Raw genomic sequence first — 20,068 nt, 5'->3', positions numbered from 1 at the left:
ATAGGCTGCCATTTTGGTTGCTGAGCATACCTCTCTTACATTAATAAATTATATCCAGTACAAAAGAAATCACACAGAATACAAGAGAAAAAAGTGCATTTTATTGGAGGGTTTGACCAGATGTTTCAATGGAGGGAAAGCAGCAACGGTCCTCCCTCTGCACGGACTGTCAGAGACTCATGGACAAAAAACGTCAAACTCCTCAATATACCCCTCCAAGTCAGACTTGTTCAAAAAAAACCTCAAATCGGCTAAAGTTTAAAATGTCTTTCTCAAAGTTTAAAAAATAATGAAAATGTTCGTAATAACACCTAATATAAAGGCAAAAAAAATAATAATATTGAACACGTAACAAAGCCCTGTAAATGAGAACTTGTCCCGTTTTTTTTGAGTAAAAGTTCTCCAGGTCAACAACTGGAGGTGGAGCAAAACTCCTCCGTTTATTTATTCTCTCCGTCTCTCATTTCCCCTTGCGAGAAAGAGGTGGGAGGAGCCAACGTGCAAGCGTTTTGATGACGCCACCATGACTGCTCCTGACTCACGAGGAAGCGTGTCCCGCACAGACCCTCCTCTTTTGGGGGGTGGAGGATGGGGTGGGGGGGCTAGTCTGTGTCCGAGTCACTGCTGTCCTCTGAGGAAGAGCTGCTGGAGCCCTCAGATTGGTCGTCGTCATCATCGTCATTCTAGAGGACAGAGACAGGACAACAGCTGGGTCATTCAAGAGGACAGAGACAGGACAACAGCTGGATCAAATACTTCTGCAGCTTTTGATGTGGTTTGCCCAGTACAATGGAACTGATCAGATGTACACTGTGAAATCAGGTGTATTCGAGTGAAATCACTGAAATACTTTTGAATATTTTTAGCTTTAATGTATTTGACCCAAGTCTACACTAAAGCATAGTGCGGATGACCCCTGGCTTGGAAAACTCACATCATCTTCGCTGTCGGAGCTGCCGGATGATTCGTCGTCGGAATCTGACGAGTCCGTCTTGTCATCGTCATCTGAGTCAGACGTATCCTGCTGTAGAGCACAGGGTCACGCCTCTACTGCAGACTCACCCGTTTACAGAACGTTGTGCATTCGGAAAGTGTTCAGACCTCTTCCCTACATTGTTATGTTACAGCCTTATTCTAATATTGATTTTTTTTTTTTTTTATCCCCTCAATCTACACACAATACTCAATGATGACAAAGCGAAAACAGGAATTTAGAAATGTTGGCAAATGTATTAAATACAATTTTAAAAACATACCTTATTTACATAAGTATGCAGTCGCTTTGCTATGAGACTTGAAATTGAGCTCAGGTGTATCCCGTTTCCATTCATCATCCTTGAGATGTTTCTACAACTTGATTGGAGTCCACCTGTGGTCAATTCAATTGATTAAACATGATTTGGAAAGGCACACCTGTCTACATGTCTGCATCTCAGAGCAAAACCAAGCCATGAGGTCGAAGGAATTGTCCATAGACCCCCGAGACAGGATTGTGTCGAGTCACAGATGTAGTGAAGGGTACCGAAATTGTTTTGCAGAATTGAAGGTCCCTAAGAATAGAACAACCATCATTATTAAAAGGAATAAGTCAGGAACCACCAAGACTCTTCCTAGAGCTGGCTGTCAAACTGAGCAATCGTGGGAGAAAGGCCTTGGTCAGGGAGGGGAACCTGATGATCACGCTGACAGAGCTCTATAGTTCCTCTGTGGAGATGGGAGAACCTTTCAGAATGACCATCTCTGCAGCACTCCGCCAATCAGGCCTCCTCAGTAAAAGGCACGTGTCAGCCCGCTTGGAGTTTGCCAAAAGACACCTAAAGACTATCAGACAATGAGGAACAAGATTCTCTTGTCTGATGAAACCAAGATTTAACTTTTTGGCCTGAATGCAAGCATCACGTCTGGAGTAAAATTGGCACCATCCCTACGGTAAAGCATGGTGGTGGCAGTATCATGCTGTGGGGATGTTTTTCAGCGGCATGGACTGGGAGACAGGATCGAGGGAAAGATGGGATACAGAGGGATCCTTGATGAAAACCTGCTCCCGAGCACTCAGGACCTCTGGGGCAAAGATTCACCTTCCAACAGGACAACCCTAAGCGCACACAGTCAAGACAACGCAGGAGTGGCTGAATGTCCTTGATTGGCCCAGCCAGAGCCTGGACTTGAACCCGCTCAAACATCTCTGGAGAGACCTGAAAATAGCTGAGCATCAACGCTTCCCATTCAACCTGACAGAGCTTGAGAGGATCTGCAGAGAAGAATGGGAGAAACTCCCCAAATACAGGTGTGCCAAGCTTGTAGCATCATACCCAAGAAGACTTGCTGCGTCAACAAAGTACTGACTAAAGGGTCTGAATACTTATGTAAATGTCATATTTCCAGGGTGGTTAATAAATTGGCAAAAATAAAAAAACTTGCTTTGTCATAACTGTGTGTAGACTGAGAGGGAAAAAAAACTATTCAATCCATTTTAGAACAAGGCTGTAAAGTAACAAAATGTGGATAAAGTGAAGGGGTCTGAATATGTTCTGAATGCCCTGTATAACCAGAGGTTGGAACCGACATTTTCCAAATCGTTTTGTTCTGAAGGAGAACCATTATTTTTCTCATTCCGTTCCACTCTTCCAACCAGCAAAATAAGGCTCTGAACCTGTTCGGAATTGGAAAATGTGAATATACATACAGTACCAGTCAACCGTTTCCTTTATTTGGACTATTTTCTACATTGTAGAATAATAGTGAAGACAATCAAAACTATGAAATAACACATATGGAATCATATAGTAACCAAAACAAAAAAAAGTGTTAAATAAATCAAAATATATTTGAGATTCTTCAAAGTAACCACCCTTTGCCTTGATGACAGCTTTGCACACGCTTGGTATTCTCTCAACCAGCTTCATGAGGTAGTCACCAGGTGAGCCTTAATTTGTGGAATTTCTTAGCTTCTTAATGCATTTGAGCCAATCAGTTGTGTTGTGATAAGGTATGGGTGGTATACAGAAGATTGCCCTATTTGGTAAAAGAACAGTCCATATTATGGTCAAATTGCTGTAAATAAACCACCACTAAAGGACACCAATAAGAAGAGACTCCCTTGGGCCAAGTAACACGATCAATGAACAGACCGGTGGAAAATCTGTCAATTTTAGATTCTTGGTCCCAACCGCTTTGTTTTTGTGAGACGCAGAGTAGGTGAACAGATGATCCCAGCATGTGTGGTTCCCACCGTGAAGCATGGAAGAGGTGGTGTGTTGGTGCTTTGCTGGTGACACTGTCTGATTTATTTAGAATTCAAGGCACACTTAACCAGCATGGCTACCACAGCATTCTGCAGTGATACGCCATCCCATCTGGTTTGTGCTTAGTGGGACTATCATTTGTTTTTCAACAGGATAATGACCCAACAGACCTCCAGGCTTTGTAAGGGCTATTTGACTGAGAAGGACAGTGATGGAGTGCTGCATCAGATGACCTGGCCTCCACAATCACCCAACCTCAACCCAATAAAGATGGTTTGGACTGCAGAGTGAAGGAAAAGCAGCCAACAAGTGCTCAGCATATGTGGGAAGTCCTTCAAACTGTTGGAAAAGCATTCCAGGTGAAGGTGGTTGAGAGAATGCCAAGAGTGTGCACAGCTGTCATCAAGGCAAAGGGTGGCTACTTTGAAGAGTCAAGTATATTTAGATTTGTTTAACACTTTTGGTTACGACATGATTCCATGTGTTATTTCATAGTTGATGTCTTCTATTATTTTACATTGTAGAAAATAGTCAAAATAAAGAAAAACCCTTGAATGAGTAGGTGTCCAAACTTTTGACTGGTACTGTATGTATAGATAGATATGACATTTAATTACTTCACCAGTCAGTGCGGACAGAGCTGCTTGCTGTGGAGCGGGTAAGCGATTAAAAAAAATAAAAAAAATCGGTATAGGAAAGTCGGGAAACAGCATTTTGCCGTAACAGCATGGTTTAATCACAATGAAAGACAAACACATTGTGCTGCCTTGAAGCGCTGGGCATTTTGTTATGACGTGCGTTATCCGAATTAGGCCCACAGTATTATACCTACGGAGGAGTGGCTTCTATGGAGAAACTTTGAATGTCTTTGCTTCCAAGTTGGTTTAACATTGGACCAGAGCAAACATTAGCTAACTAACAAGCTTATGTGTGTGTGTCCAGAGCAGCACTAGAATTAAAAGCATCTTACTTTTTTTTGTAGTGAATAATAAATCCAATGTGAAACGTGATAACTATAGTATCCTTAACTGGCATTGAAAAAGTCAATCCATTCTTCTCCCTGGACGTCAACTAACGTTATTTAACTGGTTCCCATGCTTTTAAAATAACAGTTTTGTTCCCGGAACAGGATAGATTACTTTCAGTTCTGTTCCTCAAATAATTTTGTTATTTTCCTTGAAACGGTTCCAACCCTTGTTTACAACAGCACATGGAATACACAATTATAGGACAACCACCCAGACATAACAGGTTAAAACAAACATAAGCACGTTAGACATAAAAATCACAAAAAATGTCAGGACCACACCCATGCCACCACTTCAAAATCAGACTGCATTAGTGTGTGTGTCTGGATTGAGTGCAGGCCTGTGTGTGTCTGGATTGAGTGCATGCCTGTGTGCATGCCTGTGTGTCTCTGGATTGAGTACATGCCTGTGTGTCTGGATTGAGTGCGTGCCTGTGTGTGTCTGGATTGAGTGCGTGCCTGTGTGCATGCCTGTGTGTGTCTGGATTGAGTGCATGCCTGTGTGTCTCTGGATTGAGTGCATGCCTGTGTGTCAGTGCGTGCCTGTGTGTGTCTGGATTGAGTGCAGGCCTGTGTGTGTCTGGATTGAGTGCAGGCCGTGCCTGAAATGAGTGCAAGCCTGTGTGTGTCTGGATTGAGTGCAGGCCTGTGTGCATGTCTGATTGAGTCAGGCCTGTGTGTGCTGTGATTGAGTGCATGCCTGTGTGTGTCTGGATTGAGTGCAGGCGTGTCTGGATTGAGTGCAGGCCTGTGTGTGTCTGGATTGAGTGCAGGCCTGTGTGTGTCTGGATTGAGTGCAGGCCTGTGTGTGTCTGGATTGAGTGCAGGCCTGTGTGTGTCTGGATTGAGTGCAGGCCTGTGTGTGTCTGGATTGAGTGCAGGCCTGTGTGTCTCCGTCTGTTTGCGGGAAGCAGTCCGACGAGAACGGCACGGTTACCTTGGCCCGGTACGCCATGGCCCGCTTGCCCCCCGACCCCTGCTGCTGCGGCTCTGGCACCTACCGCCTTCCCCTTCACTGTAGTCACGCGAACCTTGGCTCCCGGGCCCCCGCGCCTTGGTGGTGCTCCGCCGTTTCTGCATGAAAGGGGGGTGAGGTGGAGAGGGAGAGAATGAGGGAGGGATAATGGGGCAGGGGATGGAAAGATGGCAGTATAAGACCAGCACACAAGTTTCAAGCTCAAAGCATTGATGATTAGTAGCTAGATGTTAACAGGATGATGTTCTGTTTCCATGTAAATGCAGCAAAAAAATAAACATCCCCTTTTCAGGATTTCACGTATCTTAATTGTAAAGGGTTTAAACACTGTTTCCCATGCTTAATTAATTAACCATAAACAATTAATGAACATGCACCTGTGGAACTGTCGTTAAGACACTAACAGCTTACAGACGGTACGCAATTAAGGTTACAGTTATGAAAACTTAGGACACTAAAGAGGCCTTTCTACTGACTCTGAAAAACACCAAAAGAAAGATGCCCAGGGTCCCTGCTCATCTGTGTGAATGTGCCTTAGGCATGTTGCAAGGAGGCATGAGGACTGCAGATGTGGCCAGGGCAAGAAATTGCAATGTCCATACTGTGAGACGCCTAAGACCGCGCTACAGGGAGACAGGACGGACTGCTGATCGTCCTCGCAGTGGCAGACCATGTGTAACAACTGCACAGGATCGGTACATCCGAACATCACACCTGCGGGACAGGTACAGGATGGCAACAACAACTGCCCGAGTTCCACCAGGAATGCATAATCCCTCCATCAGTGCTCAGACTGTCCGCAATAGGCTGAGAGAGGCTGGACTGAGGGCTTGTAGGTTTGTTGTAAGGCTGGTCCTCACCAGACATCACCGGCAACAACGTCGCCTATGGGCACAAACCCACCGTCGCTGGACCAGACAGGACTGGAACAAAGTGCTCTTCACTGAGTCGCGGTTTTGTCTCACCAGGGGTGATGTTCGGATTTGCGTTTATCGTCAAAGGAAGGAGCGTTACACCGAGGCCTGTACTTTGGAGCGGGATCGATTTTGAGGTGGAGGGTCTGTCTTGGTCTGGGGCGGTGCGTCATCGAACTGAGCTTGTAATTGCAGGCAATCAACGCTGTGTGTTACAGGGAAGACATCCTCCTCTCTCATGTGGTACCCTTCCTGCAGGCTCATCCTGACATGACTCTCCAGCATGACAATGCCACCAAGCCATACTGCTCATTCTGTGCGTCATTTCCTGCAAGACAGGAATGTCAGTGTTCTGCCATGGCCAGCGAATAGCCTGGATCTCAATCCCATTGAGCATGTCTGGGACCTGTTGGATCGGAGGGTGAGGGCTAGGGCCATTCCCCCAGAAATGTCCAGGAACTTGCAGGTGCCTTGGTGGAAGAGTGGGGTAACATCTCACAGCAAGAACTGGCAAATCTGGTACAGTCCATGAGGATGAGATGCACCGCAGTACTTAATGCAGCTGGTGCTACTTTTGATTTTGACCCCCCTCCCCTTTGTTCAGGGACACATTATTCCATTTCTGTTAGTCACATGTCGGTGGAATTTGTTCAGTTTGTCTCAGTTGTTGAATCTTGTTAAGTTTGCTGAAAATAAAATGCAGTTGACAGTGAGGACATTTCTTTTTTTTGCTGAGTTTATATGCAGTTATGCTGGATGCCAGCTTGTGAATACAGAGTCATATCAGGCTACAAAGTCAATTTAAAATTGACAAAATGTATCAGGTTATAACAACTCCCAGCTACAGAGAAAAACAGTACCTATAGCCACAGAATATGAATGTAGAATAACCATATTGCATTAGAGTGAAGGGTTGTAAGCAGGAGTGTTTAGGGCATTGTGTATGAAGTGCTGCGTTGAGGTGTCTAGAACACAACAACATGCGTATTAGACAGTGTGAAACTCACCGTGGTGGAGAACTCTTTATAAACCGCTCGTTCCTGGGGAGAGAGAGACTGAAGGGGACGACAGAAAGAAAGGGGGAAGAAATTACAAAAGACTGATTTCTTCCAAAAAAGGTGCTGTCGCTAACATTGTATTTAACTTTCTTTTTTTTTTTTTAAGAATACACTGCATAGGTTCCGAGTACATGCCTTGTGTACCAATGTCTCCTCCTGTGACAACCTTGGGTGTCCACATTTCAGAAAGGTGCCTAAGAAATATATATTTTTTTGTTTTACCTATGACCCTTACCTTGACCCAGGCCTCCAGCTCGGCCTTGTACTCAATCTGCAGTTCCTCCACCAGCTTCTTGTACTTGTCCTTGTGACTCTGGCTGAGCTTGTGCCAGCGCTTGCCGATCTCCACCATCCGCTCCTTCAGGCTGAAGTGGTTCAGCTCGCCGTTGGTCAGCAACTCCTGGGAGAACATCTGGTAGCCACTCCTGCACACACACACACACACAGGTTTAATTATACCCACATAGCAGTCAATATAAACTGCAAGCCATGAGCAAACTAATGGCATAGGCCCATCTCATTAAAATGTATACATTCATACTAACAGGTAGCAACACAAACGGTAGTAGTAAATAGCCTAGGATCTTTCTAGGCTTGACGTGTCCGATTAAGGTGGTGAAAAAAAATGAGCAAAGGAAAGCAGAGGACATTTAGGGGGGGGTGGAAAGCAGAGGACATTTAGGGGGGGGGTGGAAAGCAGAGGACATTTAGGGGGGGTGGAAAGCAGAGGACATTTAGGGGGTGGGCAGAGGACATTTGGAAAGCAGAGGACATTTAGGGGGGTGGAAAGCAGAGGACATTTAGGGGGTGGTGGAAAGCAGAGGACATTTAGGGGGTGGTGGAAAGCAGAGGACATTTAGGGGGTGGTGGAAAGCAGAGGACATTTAGGGGGGGTGGAAAGCAGAGGACATTTAGGGGGTGGTGGAAAGCAGAGGACATTTAGGGGTGGTGGAAAGCAGAGGACATTTAGGGGGAAAGCAGAGGACATTTAGGGGGGTGGAAAGCAGAGGACATTTAGGGGGGTGGAAAGCAGAGGACATTTAGGGGGTGGAAAGCAGAGGACATTTAGGGGGGTGGAAAGCAGAGGACATTTAGGGGGGTGGAAAGCAGAGGACATTTAGGGGGGGGTGGAAAGCAGAGGACATTTAGGGGGAGGTGGAAAGCAGAGGACATTTAGGGGGGTGGAAAGCAGAGGACATTTAGGGGGGTGGAAAGGGGGGGTGGAAAGCAGAGGACATTTATGGAAAGCAGAGGACATTTAGGGGGGAAAGCAGGGACATTTAGGGGGTGGTGGAAAGCAGAGGACATTTAGGGGGTGGTGGAAAGCAGAGGACATTTAGGGGGGGGGAAAGCAGAGGACATTTAGGGGGGGACATTTAGTGGAAAGCAGAGGACATTTAGGGGGGGGTGGAAAGCAGAGGACATTTAGGGGGTGGAAAGCAGAGGACATTTAGGGGGTGGAAAGCAGAGGACATTTAGGGGGGGTGGAAAGCAGAGGACATTTAGGGGGGTGGAAAGCAGAGGACATTTAGGGGGTGGAAGGCAGAGTACATTTAGGGGGGTAGAAAGCAGAGGACATTTAGGGGGGGGTGGAAAGCAGAGGACATTTAGGGGGTGGAAAGCAGAGGACATTTAGGGGGTGGAAAGCAGAGGACATTTAGGGAGTGGAAAGCAGAGGACATTTAGGGGAGTGGAAAGCAGAGGACATTTAGGGGAGTGGAAAGCAGAGGACATTTAGGGGGGAGGGGGGCAGAGACAGAAAAATGGGATGGAGCCAAGTGAAAAGATAAATAAATAATATGGGCAAGGATAAGCAAAGACGCCATATGACAAAACTATACCAGTAACATCAATAACACTCCAGGGTCAGTGTGTAGTGACTCACACTGGTGGCTTCCTGGGCTCCCCTTCAAACTTGGGTTTCCTCTGGCCTGCTCCTGCCTGGGCTGTTCTCATCTCCAACAATTCCCTCTGCAGGACAAGTACAGTTCACCACACACACACGCGCACGCACACACACACAACAACGCATCAGACCTGGGTGTACTGTACATGTCAAATACTTTCAAAGGATTCCATTTTATAGGGCAACTTAAATCAAGTATTTGGAAGTACTTAACCCATGTCAAAAAAAATATGGCTCATGAAAATTACACCCATCAAAACACAGGGACTGTTGATTGGATCCTCATTATATACACACACACATTACATATTCCAACACCGAACAAACACACACTACATGACCGAAAGTATGTGGACACCTGCTCAAACATCTCATTCCAAAAGCATGGGCATTAATATGGAGTTGCCCCCCCCTCTTTGCTGATATAACAGCCTCCAGTCTTCTGGGAAGGCTTTCCACTAGATGTTGGAACATTGCTGTTGGGACTTGCTTCCATTCAGCCACAAGAGCATTAGTGAGATCAAACGATTAGGCCTGGCACGCAGTCGGATTTCCAATTCATCCCAACGGTGTTCGATGGGGTTGAGGTCAGGGCTCTGTGCAGGCCACACCGATCTCGACAAACCATTTCTGCATGGACCTCGTTTGTGCACAGGGGCATTGTCATGCTGAAACAGGAAAGGGCCTTCCCCAAACTGTTGCCAAAAAAGTTGGATGCACAGAATCATCTATAATGTCATTGTATGCTGTAGCGTTACAATTTCCCTTCACTGGAACTAAGGAGCCAAGCCCGAACCATGAAAAACAGCCCCAGACCATTATTCCTCCTTCACCAAACTTTACAGTTGACACTATGCATTGGGGCAGGTAGCGTTATCCTGGCATCCGCCAAATCCAGATTAGTCCGTAGGACTGCCAGATGGTGAATCGTGATTCATCACTCCAGAGAACACGTTTCCACTGCTCCAGAGTCCAATGGCAGCGACTTTTACACCACACCAGCCGACTCTTGGCATTGCGCATGCTTATCGTAGGCTTGTGTGCGTGCGGCTGCTTCGCCGTGGAAACCCATTTCATGAAGCTCCCAATGAACAGTTCTTGTGCCGACGTTGCTTCCAGAGGCAGTTTGGAACTCAGTAGTGAGTGTTGCAACCGAGGACAGATGATTTTTACGTAGAGGGATGGGGAAGGGGGGTGGCTTGGGGGAGGGTAGGGGGCAGGGAGGAGGGGTGGGGAAGGAGAGGGGACTTGGAGGAGGGTAGGGGGCTGGAAGGAATGGGGAGAAGGTGGCTTGGAGGAGGGTGGGAGAAACAGGAATGGGGAGGAGCAGAAGGTGGGGAGGGCGACCAACATTTTGACATTTCTTCAGCACAACTGGAGAAGACAGCGGTCAAAACGTCTGGTCACTGACCACGGGCCGGTACTGAACCTCGTATCGCTTCTGGTCTTCAGCCGCCTTCTTGATCCAAGGGATCTTCTCCTTCTTCTCCATGGCCTTCCAGGCTGACTCCATGGCGCTCTGGGTCTTCTTACGGTCACTCTGTAACCAGAAGACATGGAACACAGAAGTTTTTTTTTTTTTTTACTTTAGGACTGTACGGATTAAAAGCGCATTCCTAGATGCTGTACAGCATGGGACTTCAACTGGTGGTCTGCGCCCCACAACTGGCCCAAGAGCTAATTTAATTTGACCCGCCACAGTATACAGTGTTTGTAAAAGAATATGGTTTTGTTGAGTTGTTGGAAAACAACTACTTCACTCTAAATGTGAAACAATAAAACCACATAGAGAACTATAAAAATGAATATAGATATAGGGATGAATATAGGGATATTAATTAAGATAAAATCATAATAGTCCCTCTTTCTCACCCTGTACTTGGCCAGGTAGTCTCCTACGACGCCTTGTTGCCACATCTCCTCGGCAGTCTTGGGTGTCTCAGGGAGTTTGGTCCTCTTCTTACCGTCGCGCTTCTCTTTCGCCGTCAGGCCGGAGTGTACCCAGTGCCCCTGCTCAGCTTCGCGACAGCGCTCCTGAAGGAATCCCATACAGAGACAGACCTGGTGTCAACGCAGGTGGCATATACATTGTGTACCTAGTATACCTTTAAATGTAAAATCTTAACATGTGACATAGTTCAAACATCTACTACACCCACAATAACATCTGCTAAATGTGACCAATAAAATTTGATTTGATGTTGACCCAACATATGAAATAGTTAGTAAACCTTCCCAGTGACTGACCAGGTGCCAAACTTTCACTGTAGCTTAACAAGACATAGATTACAGTGAAGGTAACCTAACAGAAAGCCATAAGCCCAGCTTCACTGTAACCTAACAGAAAGCCATAAGCCCAGCTTCACTGTAACCTAACAGAAAGCCATAAGCCCAGCTTCACTGTAACCTAACAGAAAGCCATAAGCCCAGCTTCACTGTAACCTAACAGAAAGCCATAAGCCCAGCTTCACTGTAACCTAACAGAAAGCCATAAGCCCAGCTTCACTGTAACCTAACAGAAAGCCATAAGCCCAGCTTCACTGTAACCTAACAGAAAGCCATAAGCCCAGCTTCACTGTAACCTAACAGAAAGCCATAAGCCCAGCTTCACTGTAACCTAACAGAAAGCCATAGCCCAGCTTCACTGTAACCTAACAGAAAGCCATAGCCCACCTTCACTGTAATCTAACAGAAAGCCCACCTTGTGGCTGAAAAGGTGGTGACATACCTGTTGTAGTTTTGTGAGACCCACCTTGGCGGACGGGGACTTGGATCTGTGAGGGCTGCCAACACCCCCCATGCCCAGCCGCGAGCCCCCCAGCTTCTCCTCCGTCATCACCCGGTCCCTCTCCTCCTCCGGGAGGCTCTGGAGAAAGAGAACCGACATGTAGCCTGCCAGACTTCCACTACTAAAACTCAGGTCAGCCAAGAATGTGTAGTGATATGTGATATGTACTACAGTACGATGGGTATATTCAGTTCTACTTACCTCGAGAAACCTCTGTAGGTCAATTTCGTACTGCTTCTTTTTCTGTAGTGAGACACACAGGGGTGAAAGAGCATTGATATGACTGGTGGATGACAAGAATACAAAACTTTCATCATGGTTCACCAAACCCTTTCAAACCTTCACATTACATATTGAAACCTATAGAGGCCAAAATAATTAAAGTATCTATTAAGGATGCTGTGCAGGGCCGGTCTACGACATAAAGACAAAATACTGGTGATTCATTGAACAAGACTGACCTGCTCGCAGCGTTTCTGAAACATGTCCTTCTCCTTCTGCGTCATCACCTTCCACTGCTTACTGCACAGCACCATACGCTCCGTACTGGGAACATCCTTCATGTTCACCATCAGCTCGGCACAGTATAGGGAGTAACCGTTCCTGAAGACCCGAAAAGCCAAGAACCTAGTTCAGCGCTATAGAATTCGACGACAAAGGTCTTTAAACTCAACAGATGTTTTCACTGAGAAACCAAGAGCTACTGTTTGCATAAGGATCTCCAATCCATAAATCTCTGGGGGCAAAAATCCCTTTGGTCTTTTCAGAACTGTCAATAGGCTGTGCCAGAGTCTGGTATCGCTGCTGATACTAGATCACATCCTGACCATGGGGGTGTGAGCCCCACCTCAGTCCCTCCCCATTCTGCTACCCCCCTCTCCACTTATATTATTTTATTGAAAGAATATTGTGCGACTCCGATCAAGCAACTTACGGCGGTGGTTTGGTTGGCCTGCCGTCGAACTTGTCCTTGAGCTGCCGCTCGGCTTTGGTGAGGACGGACTTGACGTGCTCTTCAGCGTCTGGATGGGCCTCTTGGTAGACTCTCATACAACCCTGGAGAGATAACCATGGATTCAAAATTTTCAAGTGACAATAAAAAAACAAATGAAAATTTCTCATCAAGCCTTTAATTATTTTTTTAAAAGTCACTGAAATTGTCATTGATTGTGCTGTATTTCCACAAAAAGGCGATGAAATACTAATTATTTAGAATGTGCTTGCAAGGCTGCTTTTACACAGGCAGGCCAATTCTGATCTACTGATCTGATATACTGATCTAAATACCAATAATTGGTATTTTGACCAATCACATCAGATCTTTTTCAGAGCTGATCTGATTGAACAAAAGACCAATTCATGAAACGTGTAAACACAGCCTTACTCTCTATGCAGTGTATATCACATAGAAAATGGCAAATTTGCTCATTTCTTCTACCAGGAAAAAAAAGAATAGTAGAGGATTACCAAGTTGTGCCTTGAGGTGCTATCCTTTTGAAAATGTACCAATCCTCTGATCTCCGGCACCCCTTCACACCAAACCTCTTACCACATAGTCTTTCTGCAGCTCCAGGGCCTTGCTGATCCACTTAAGTCTCTTCTTGTCTGACAGCTGGGACCACTGTCTCCTCAGAGCTTCCTTCAGCTCCTTCTGGCTCACCTGGTAACCCCAGAGAAAGGAATGGCATTCATCATTCAGCACTAACAATTCCAAAAGGGACATTTTCTTTTTAAGGTAAATTCAAGGAAGCACAACACTTGACAGTATCATTTTGTGAAATCCCTGAATTAGTTGGGCGGGTTGCACTGCATACACTCACATCAGGGTGGAGCTTCATGTAAGTCTTCTTCTCATGGTTGTACCACAGCTGCTGGGGTGTCTTGGGCTTCTCAGGGAGGTCCGACTTCTTTCTCTCCTCTATCAACTCCGGGTAGTCCTCTCTGGGGAACAAGAGCAAAGACGTTAAGGCAGCTGTATATGGGTGGTATACCCTTTCAACCAACAGAGAGAGGAAAGTGATCACTTGGGTTCTTTTCAAGGAAAATGTGTCAGTTTTGGAAAGTGTTGTTTATTATTCAGCAGAGGAAGCTAATTTGGCCACTGACGGCTGGCTTCAATGAGACAAAAAAAAACGCCACTCACTTGAATCGGGCCATATTCTTCTCAAAGGACTCCTTCTCTCGCTGAAACTCTGTGATGTACTTTTGCTGTTGGGGAACAGAGAATAACCCTCACTCAATTAGTTATTAACTGAAAAACTAAACAGAGTTACTCCCATGTGATTACATCCAGGCTGTATCACATCCAGGCCGTGATTGGGAGTCCCATAGGGCGGCGCACAATTGGCCCAGCGTCGTCCGGGTTAGGCCGGAGTAGGCCGTCATCGTACATAAGAATTTGTTCTTAACTGACTTACCTAGTTAAATAAAGGTTCAATTCTTCTTCTTTTGTTAATGGAAGAAGAGAGGCTGGATAGAAAGCTATCAATTCAGAGGCAAGAAAAGTAAGTCATTGGTTCAGGTAGTTGTCCAGTCACAAACCACTCTCTGTTTTTTTTTTATACAGTTATGTTATGTACAGATTTGGGATCTTCCTTTGAATTAAATAAAGATGATCCCAAAGGCATAATGAAACAGCATGGTAGACTTGACCATCACCTTTTTCTTGTCTGGGAGTTCCTTGTATTTCTTGGACAGAATCTTGGTGAGGTCAAGGTTGCTCATCTCCGGGTGGATCTTGGCATACTTGGCTCGTTTCTCCATGAAGAACCGGAAATACGGTGTAAGGGGTTTCTTTGGGAAGTCTGGATGTGTCTGAAAGGGTGGAAAACAGAACAATGGTCATTTGTATGGTAGAAGATGTGAGATTGAAAAGTATAACCTTAGCATTTTGTGACATTTCATGGGTACAAAGTAAAACCTGATTGCTTACCTTCAATTTCTTCCCTTTGTAAGGGTTCTTCACAAACTCAATGGCATCAACTATGAGCTCGGTCATAGTCCTAAACTTCCGCACCTGAACACATAGTATCAAATGGATTAAGGTCTAACCTGAAATTGTTGCAAAAAATTGTTCATGGTGCCGTGTTTCATTTTGCAACAGTAAGATTTTTCCAGTAGAAAAAGACGCTACAGACATTTGCTTTCTGTAATTTGTGACACTTCCCTCCACAGATTCAAAACAGAAAATAGATTTTTCTGCTGTTGTGATTGGCTAAAATTGTGACTTGTAATTGGCTAACCTCGGTGGACACCTTCGCCCACTTCTGTTTGCACATGTCACCGGTGAAGCCTCCGAAGCAGACCTTCTCCCAGTCAAAGTGGGACTCTGTGGTTTTGTATTTCATGGCATCACCATCAGGCAACAGGCTCCGAATCCTCTCCAAAAGAGTGAGGCAGTCCTCCTTACTCCAAGCATCCACAACTGGAGCATAGACAATCACACAACCGCACACACACATCCATCAAGCAACATCAAAGAGCAGGTGTGTTTTGTCTTGCCTTTTTTTTTATTAGACACAATAAACCTCAAGCTGACCCCAGAATATATAAACAACTGTCAGACAAATCTAAGTAAAATGTCAACAAATTAAAAAAAAAACACTAATCTTTCAATAGTCAACCAGAATTTAACACATCACTTATCCTGACTGTGAGAGACCCTAGGCTACCACTATACAACTTTAAAGGCAAGAATACACCAATAAATCATACATTTACATCCAGTTGGGACACACATGATGGAAGGATCCACAAAATTACAAAACTATAATTCGAAGAAATACTACATCTTGTGGTTGATGAAGGGGTGGTTTTGGTTATGTACCCTACCTGGTTCTGTTTTTATCTGGATGGTCTGTGAGGCAGAGGACACACTGCTGCTGCCGTTCATGGTGCAGCGTCTGTGGGCAGCTCAACTGACCCGGCTTCTAGAGATTCTGGAGAACCACAAATTATTCAAATATTTAGGGTCCTGTCTGTCACAACTTTAGAATTTAAAAAAACTCCTATTATAAACAAATTAACTATGGCTAAAAGTGGAAATAGCAAGGAGAGAATTGTCTGTGAGCTACAGCCTATGCTAAAAACTCACCAATTCCAATATAAGCGTAAAGATATGCATCTACACGAGAATATATCTACAGTTCAAGAACTGACTCATGACGTTCCATCCAGGTGTTCTAATGTAATTTTATGGTTCCATCCACGACTAAATTAGTTGATATGGAGAAGTTGCGCGACTTGACAATTATTCAGCTGACAAAGCACCTTTACGCTCAAGGTCAAACGTCTTTACTACAAGTAGGGTAACCAATAGGAAATGCACAAATAAGTTTTCAAAAGCTACACTTAAAACACAAAATAGCGACACGTGTATTTCTGATACAGGAAAAGTCGGTCATGCGGATGCTCCGCCCAAGTCTACCCATCCTTTCCCCATATGAGGGTACATCGTGTTCTTCTGGAAAGAGTGGCACACAATACGATTTACCGAGAGGATCGATCAATTTATTGTTTCATCGTGTTGTTTTTCAACGACAGCCGAATGGATACATCATATTAATTCGTTTGGAGATTGCTGCTTTTCGGAACGTTATCAAAGCGCTCAGCTGACCTTTCACTGTGGTGGATAGCTTACCGAAGTGATGGCGCGGTGAGAGCAAACTGAAGTTTTTGCTTGTCAACTGAGTAATTGATAAAATGCTACAGCTTAAAATAAGCGTTGAAATACCCTAGAACAGAGTATCTTTTAAAAAATGGAGTTAGTGCTGAGCCCAGCAATCCAAACACGGGCGTTTCCAAATTCGAAGCCTCGGTCTCGACTCCGGACGTGAGACGCAAGTGCTGTGTGCCTGCCAACCTCCTCGCCTGTCACCCGGTAGACAGGAGCGCGTCAAGGCGCTTATAATAGCCTAGGCCTGTAGGCTAATATGGTACAAATGAGCGCAATATGCAACCGTTCTTTATTCATTTTTTCGGTATGTTCTGAAAATGTATAATGCAGAATTTGAGAAACGCACGGTCCCTGTACCAAGTGGGACGCAAAGGGGCATGCAGTCATCTCGGGGGCGCATAGTTTCGCGGCCGCCGTTGGTCTTTTCAGCTTCTTTTCATCAGGCCTATACCCCTGAACTGCATAGCCTAGATAGGCTAACTAACCGCGACTGTGTCGGTCGATAGATATTGCACCAGGCAACTTTTAAAACCCTACGTATAGTTTCAAGGCATAGCCCAATGATTAAGTTACACGATAGACCTAAATCAAACATTTGTTTTCAGGTTTGAGTGCATATTTGTGATAGTGTCAACAATGGGGACCGCTCGGCCGTAAAACGTCACCAAGTACCGGTCAAAACACCACTCCTGCCGCTGAACCCTCTGACAGTTGTGCCTTATCCAAATAGTCTTAGCCTAGGCTACTTGATAAGGCTACATAAATACATCCACAACTGTCTCAAACAACAAATGTAGCCTACGTACGTTTTAAATTAAGATATTTTCCTACATGGGGTGATACGAAATCCCTTAAATAGCCTAGGCTAGATAATAGGCCTAAATTTATAGCATGAAGGGAGCGTTCTAGACAAGGGAATAGAATGCTTTAACATTCCGTGGCGGAGGGCTGAATCGAACTGCCAGAAAGTGCGCGCCTACCCCCGCCCGCTTCCCCCAAGCTGTGGCGCAGCTGTGCACCCGACCGAGGCGTCGCTTTCTCGGTGTAGTGTCATCGTGGCCCGCTCACAAGGTCAAACTTCGGGAAAACATATACTGCAAACTTAAAGAATAGGCCTAAACGTTACATTGCATTAAAAAAAAATGTTGTCGCATCCATCTATACATCTACCGATAACAATCCTGTGAGTATTTCACAGCCTGAAACTATGAAAACATAAAATGCTACGCTGAGAGCGCTACGCTGCATTCACATATTTCGAGGGGCCGTGGCATTACTATTTTAAATGTCTTTCTATTTTGAATCAAGGCTACAGCCTTTTAAGTTTGTTTTGGGAACACCGACCGTTCTTTGCTTGCTACCCCAGTAATGGCGCCCTTATTCAGGCAGGAGTCAAAACGCAGCTTCCGCTGGCATGAAAACTTGCTACCAAACCTATTTCTATATTTTACACTAAGTACATTGACAAGAGAGCCACTGTAGACTCAATGCCCTATTAGCAAACTGGATGTGCATTTTGTAGCATAGTCTAAATCGTCAATTTGTGAAAAGTCGCCTTTTTAAATGTTATAATTTGGAGATTGCATTTCACTGTCAATGTGGTCCTCTAACTACCAAAGCAGTAAGTGAAAAGTTCAGAAATGCTTATAAAGCTAGAACTTGCTGAAAAACAGATACGCGAGCGAACGCATCTGCTTGCTTTCGCCCCAAAGCTCTCACTGCAGAGCCGCCATGAATGTTATAAAGACTCGGGGAGACACGACTTAAAAATCGCTTTTAACGCCATCAAAACACAACTTTTCACTCACCTTTCGTGGCAGTTAGAAACCAGCGTTGTTACTACAAATCAAGGTATTCGTGTTTAATTATTTTAGGGCTGTTTTAAGTGTCGTTTTTTCAGCCGTAAACCCCGGGGAGTCAGGTCGGAACGGATCCGACAAAAGGAGCGTCTTGTTCGGTATGAAACTCCGCCCAGCGCCGCAGGGGGAGGAACTCCAAGTAAAAACATGCGAGAAAGAAGGAGACAAAGGCGGAGGCTCAAGCTAAAAACATACGGCAGTATTTCATAAGAAATAGCTTGATCGTGATGCTGTAATTTATCTTTAATCAATAGCGCATTTAGTTTACACATTTTATCAATTTAAAATAATTGAGATATTTGTAGACAAGTCTTTCATTCTTATAGAGATGATTAAATAATATACTTAATTCTAGCTAGACATTTATCCGCCACCCCCTTCATTTTAGCAGTGTCCATGAAGTGCTAAACCGATTAGCCTACCCTATCCACAGGTTTCCAGGAATTACAGGGCCTCAGAAAACGAACTACAGTGGGATTTGAGAGATCCAGGGATGGACAATAACTACAGTTTCATCCAAGGCTCGGACTCGAAAGGCATGAGGAATAAATTAAATTTAATTAATTAAACGTTCAAGTAGTGTAGCACTAGCAAGCAATGTGTCCTGCATATATCTCAACTCTGTGTTTGCTAATGCCTATCCATAATCTGAAATGACAACAGGCCGCGGACATACTTTACTTTTTTCCTCAGTCTCCCTTTCATGTGGGCTAACAGCCGTCACGCACATTTCACTACTGTGGAATTAAGTGCAACTGGCCAATAGACGGGGAAAGGAGGAGACGGCCCTTCACTGCAATCCCTCATCTATTTGAGACTGGAATGTAATAATAAGGCCGCGTTCAGGTCCTGTTAGAAACTCGGGACTTCCGAGTTCAAATTAAAGTCAGTTATTAGCGCAGAGCTTCCAATTGGTCGGTTCTGATACTTTCCAAGTGGAAACGCAGGTACCTGTATCATATTTATATAACGAGTATGCAATTCAGACATTTCCGAGTTTCCGACATTATATGAACGCGGCACAACTGTAGACCTATCAGGATAGGCTGTGGTGTGTCACGTGAAAAAGCTGAGCTGTGACTGTTGAGCAATGTATAGGCCTACATGTAGCGGTACCCAGCAGTAGGCAATATAATTAAAGATGATGAACCTATTCTTTCATCCTGTTTCATTTGCCATGCACTCATTGTACTTTTTATTTAAAACTTTCACATGCAGGCAGTGACTAATACATTTCCTTTATGGGAGTTTAGGTGATACATCATGTATGATTATGACAGGAAGAATGTGTACAATACATAATGTATAGCCTATAAATACAGGCTGTATCACAACCGGCGGTGATTTGGAGTCCCATAGGGCGGTGTACAATTGGCCCAGCGTCGTCTGGGTTTGGCCTGTGTAGGCTGTCCCCATTGTAAATAAGAGTTTGTTCTCAACTGACTTGCCTAGTTAAATAAATATAAAATACATATTCCACTTTAAATGTTCAGGTATCTGCCTTTACAAACACAGGAACAGACACAGTCTTCTTTATTATTTTTATTAGGCAAGTCAGTTAAGACAGCCTATCAGGGAACAGTAACAGATATTTACCTTGTCAGCTCAGGGATTCAATCC

General features: G+C 44.8%; 1 protein-coding gene across 1 annotated transcript; it reads right to left on the bottom strand.

The window, feature by feature from the left end:
• Window positions 1-79: 79 nt before the first annotated feature.
• ubtfl (upstream binding transcription factor, like) lies at window positions 80-18,810 on the bottom strand. Its single transcript, XM_042307742.1, is given in 22 exon segments — window positions 80-683; window positions 935-1,024; window positions 5,210-5,246; window positions 5,248-5,318; window positions 5,320-5,346; window positions 7,170-7,217; window positions 7,456-7,645; window positions 9,106-9,191; window positions 10,538-10,666; window positions 10,999-11,160; window positions 11,855-11,992; window positions 12,116-12,157; window positions 12,376-12,517; window positions 12,849-12,970; window positions 13,464-13,574; window positions 13,735-13,855; window positions 14,058-14,122; window positions 14,573-14,728; window positions 14,847-14,930; window positions 15,157-15,338; window positions 15,746-15,852; window positions 18,398-18,810. Coding segments are annotated over 21 exon segments (2,145 nt in total). The 5' UTR covers window positions 15,807-15,852; window positions 18,398-18,810; the 3' UTR covers window positions 80-602.
• Between the last annotated feature and the right edge of the window lie 1,258 nt (window positions 18,811-20,068).

This window comes from Oncorhynchus tshawytscha, linkage group LG28 (genome assembly GCF_018296145.1).
Source record: "Oncorhynchus tshawytscha isolate Ot180627B linkage group LG28, Otsh_v2.0, whole genome shotgun sequence".
NCBI lineage: Eukaryota > Metazoa > Chordata > Actinopteri > Salmoniformes > Salmonidae > Oncorhynchus > Oncorhynchus tshawytscha.
Note: the sequence above shows the minus strand (reverse complement) of the source record. Positions and strands in the feature narration are given on the sequence as shown.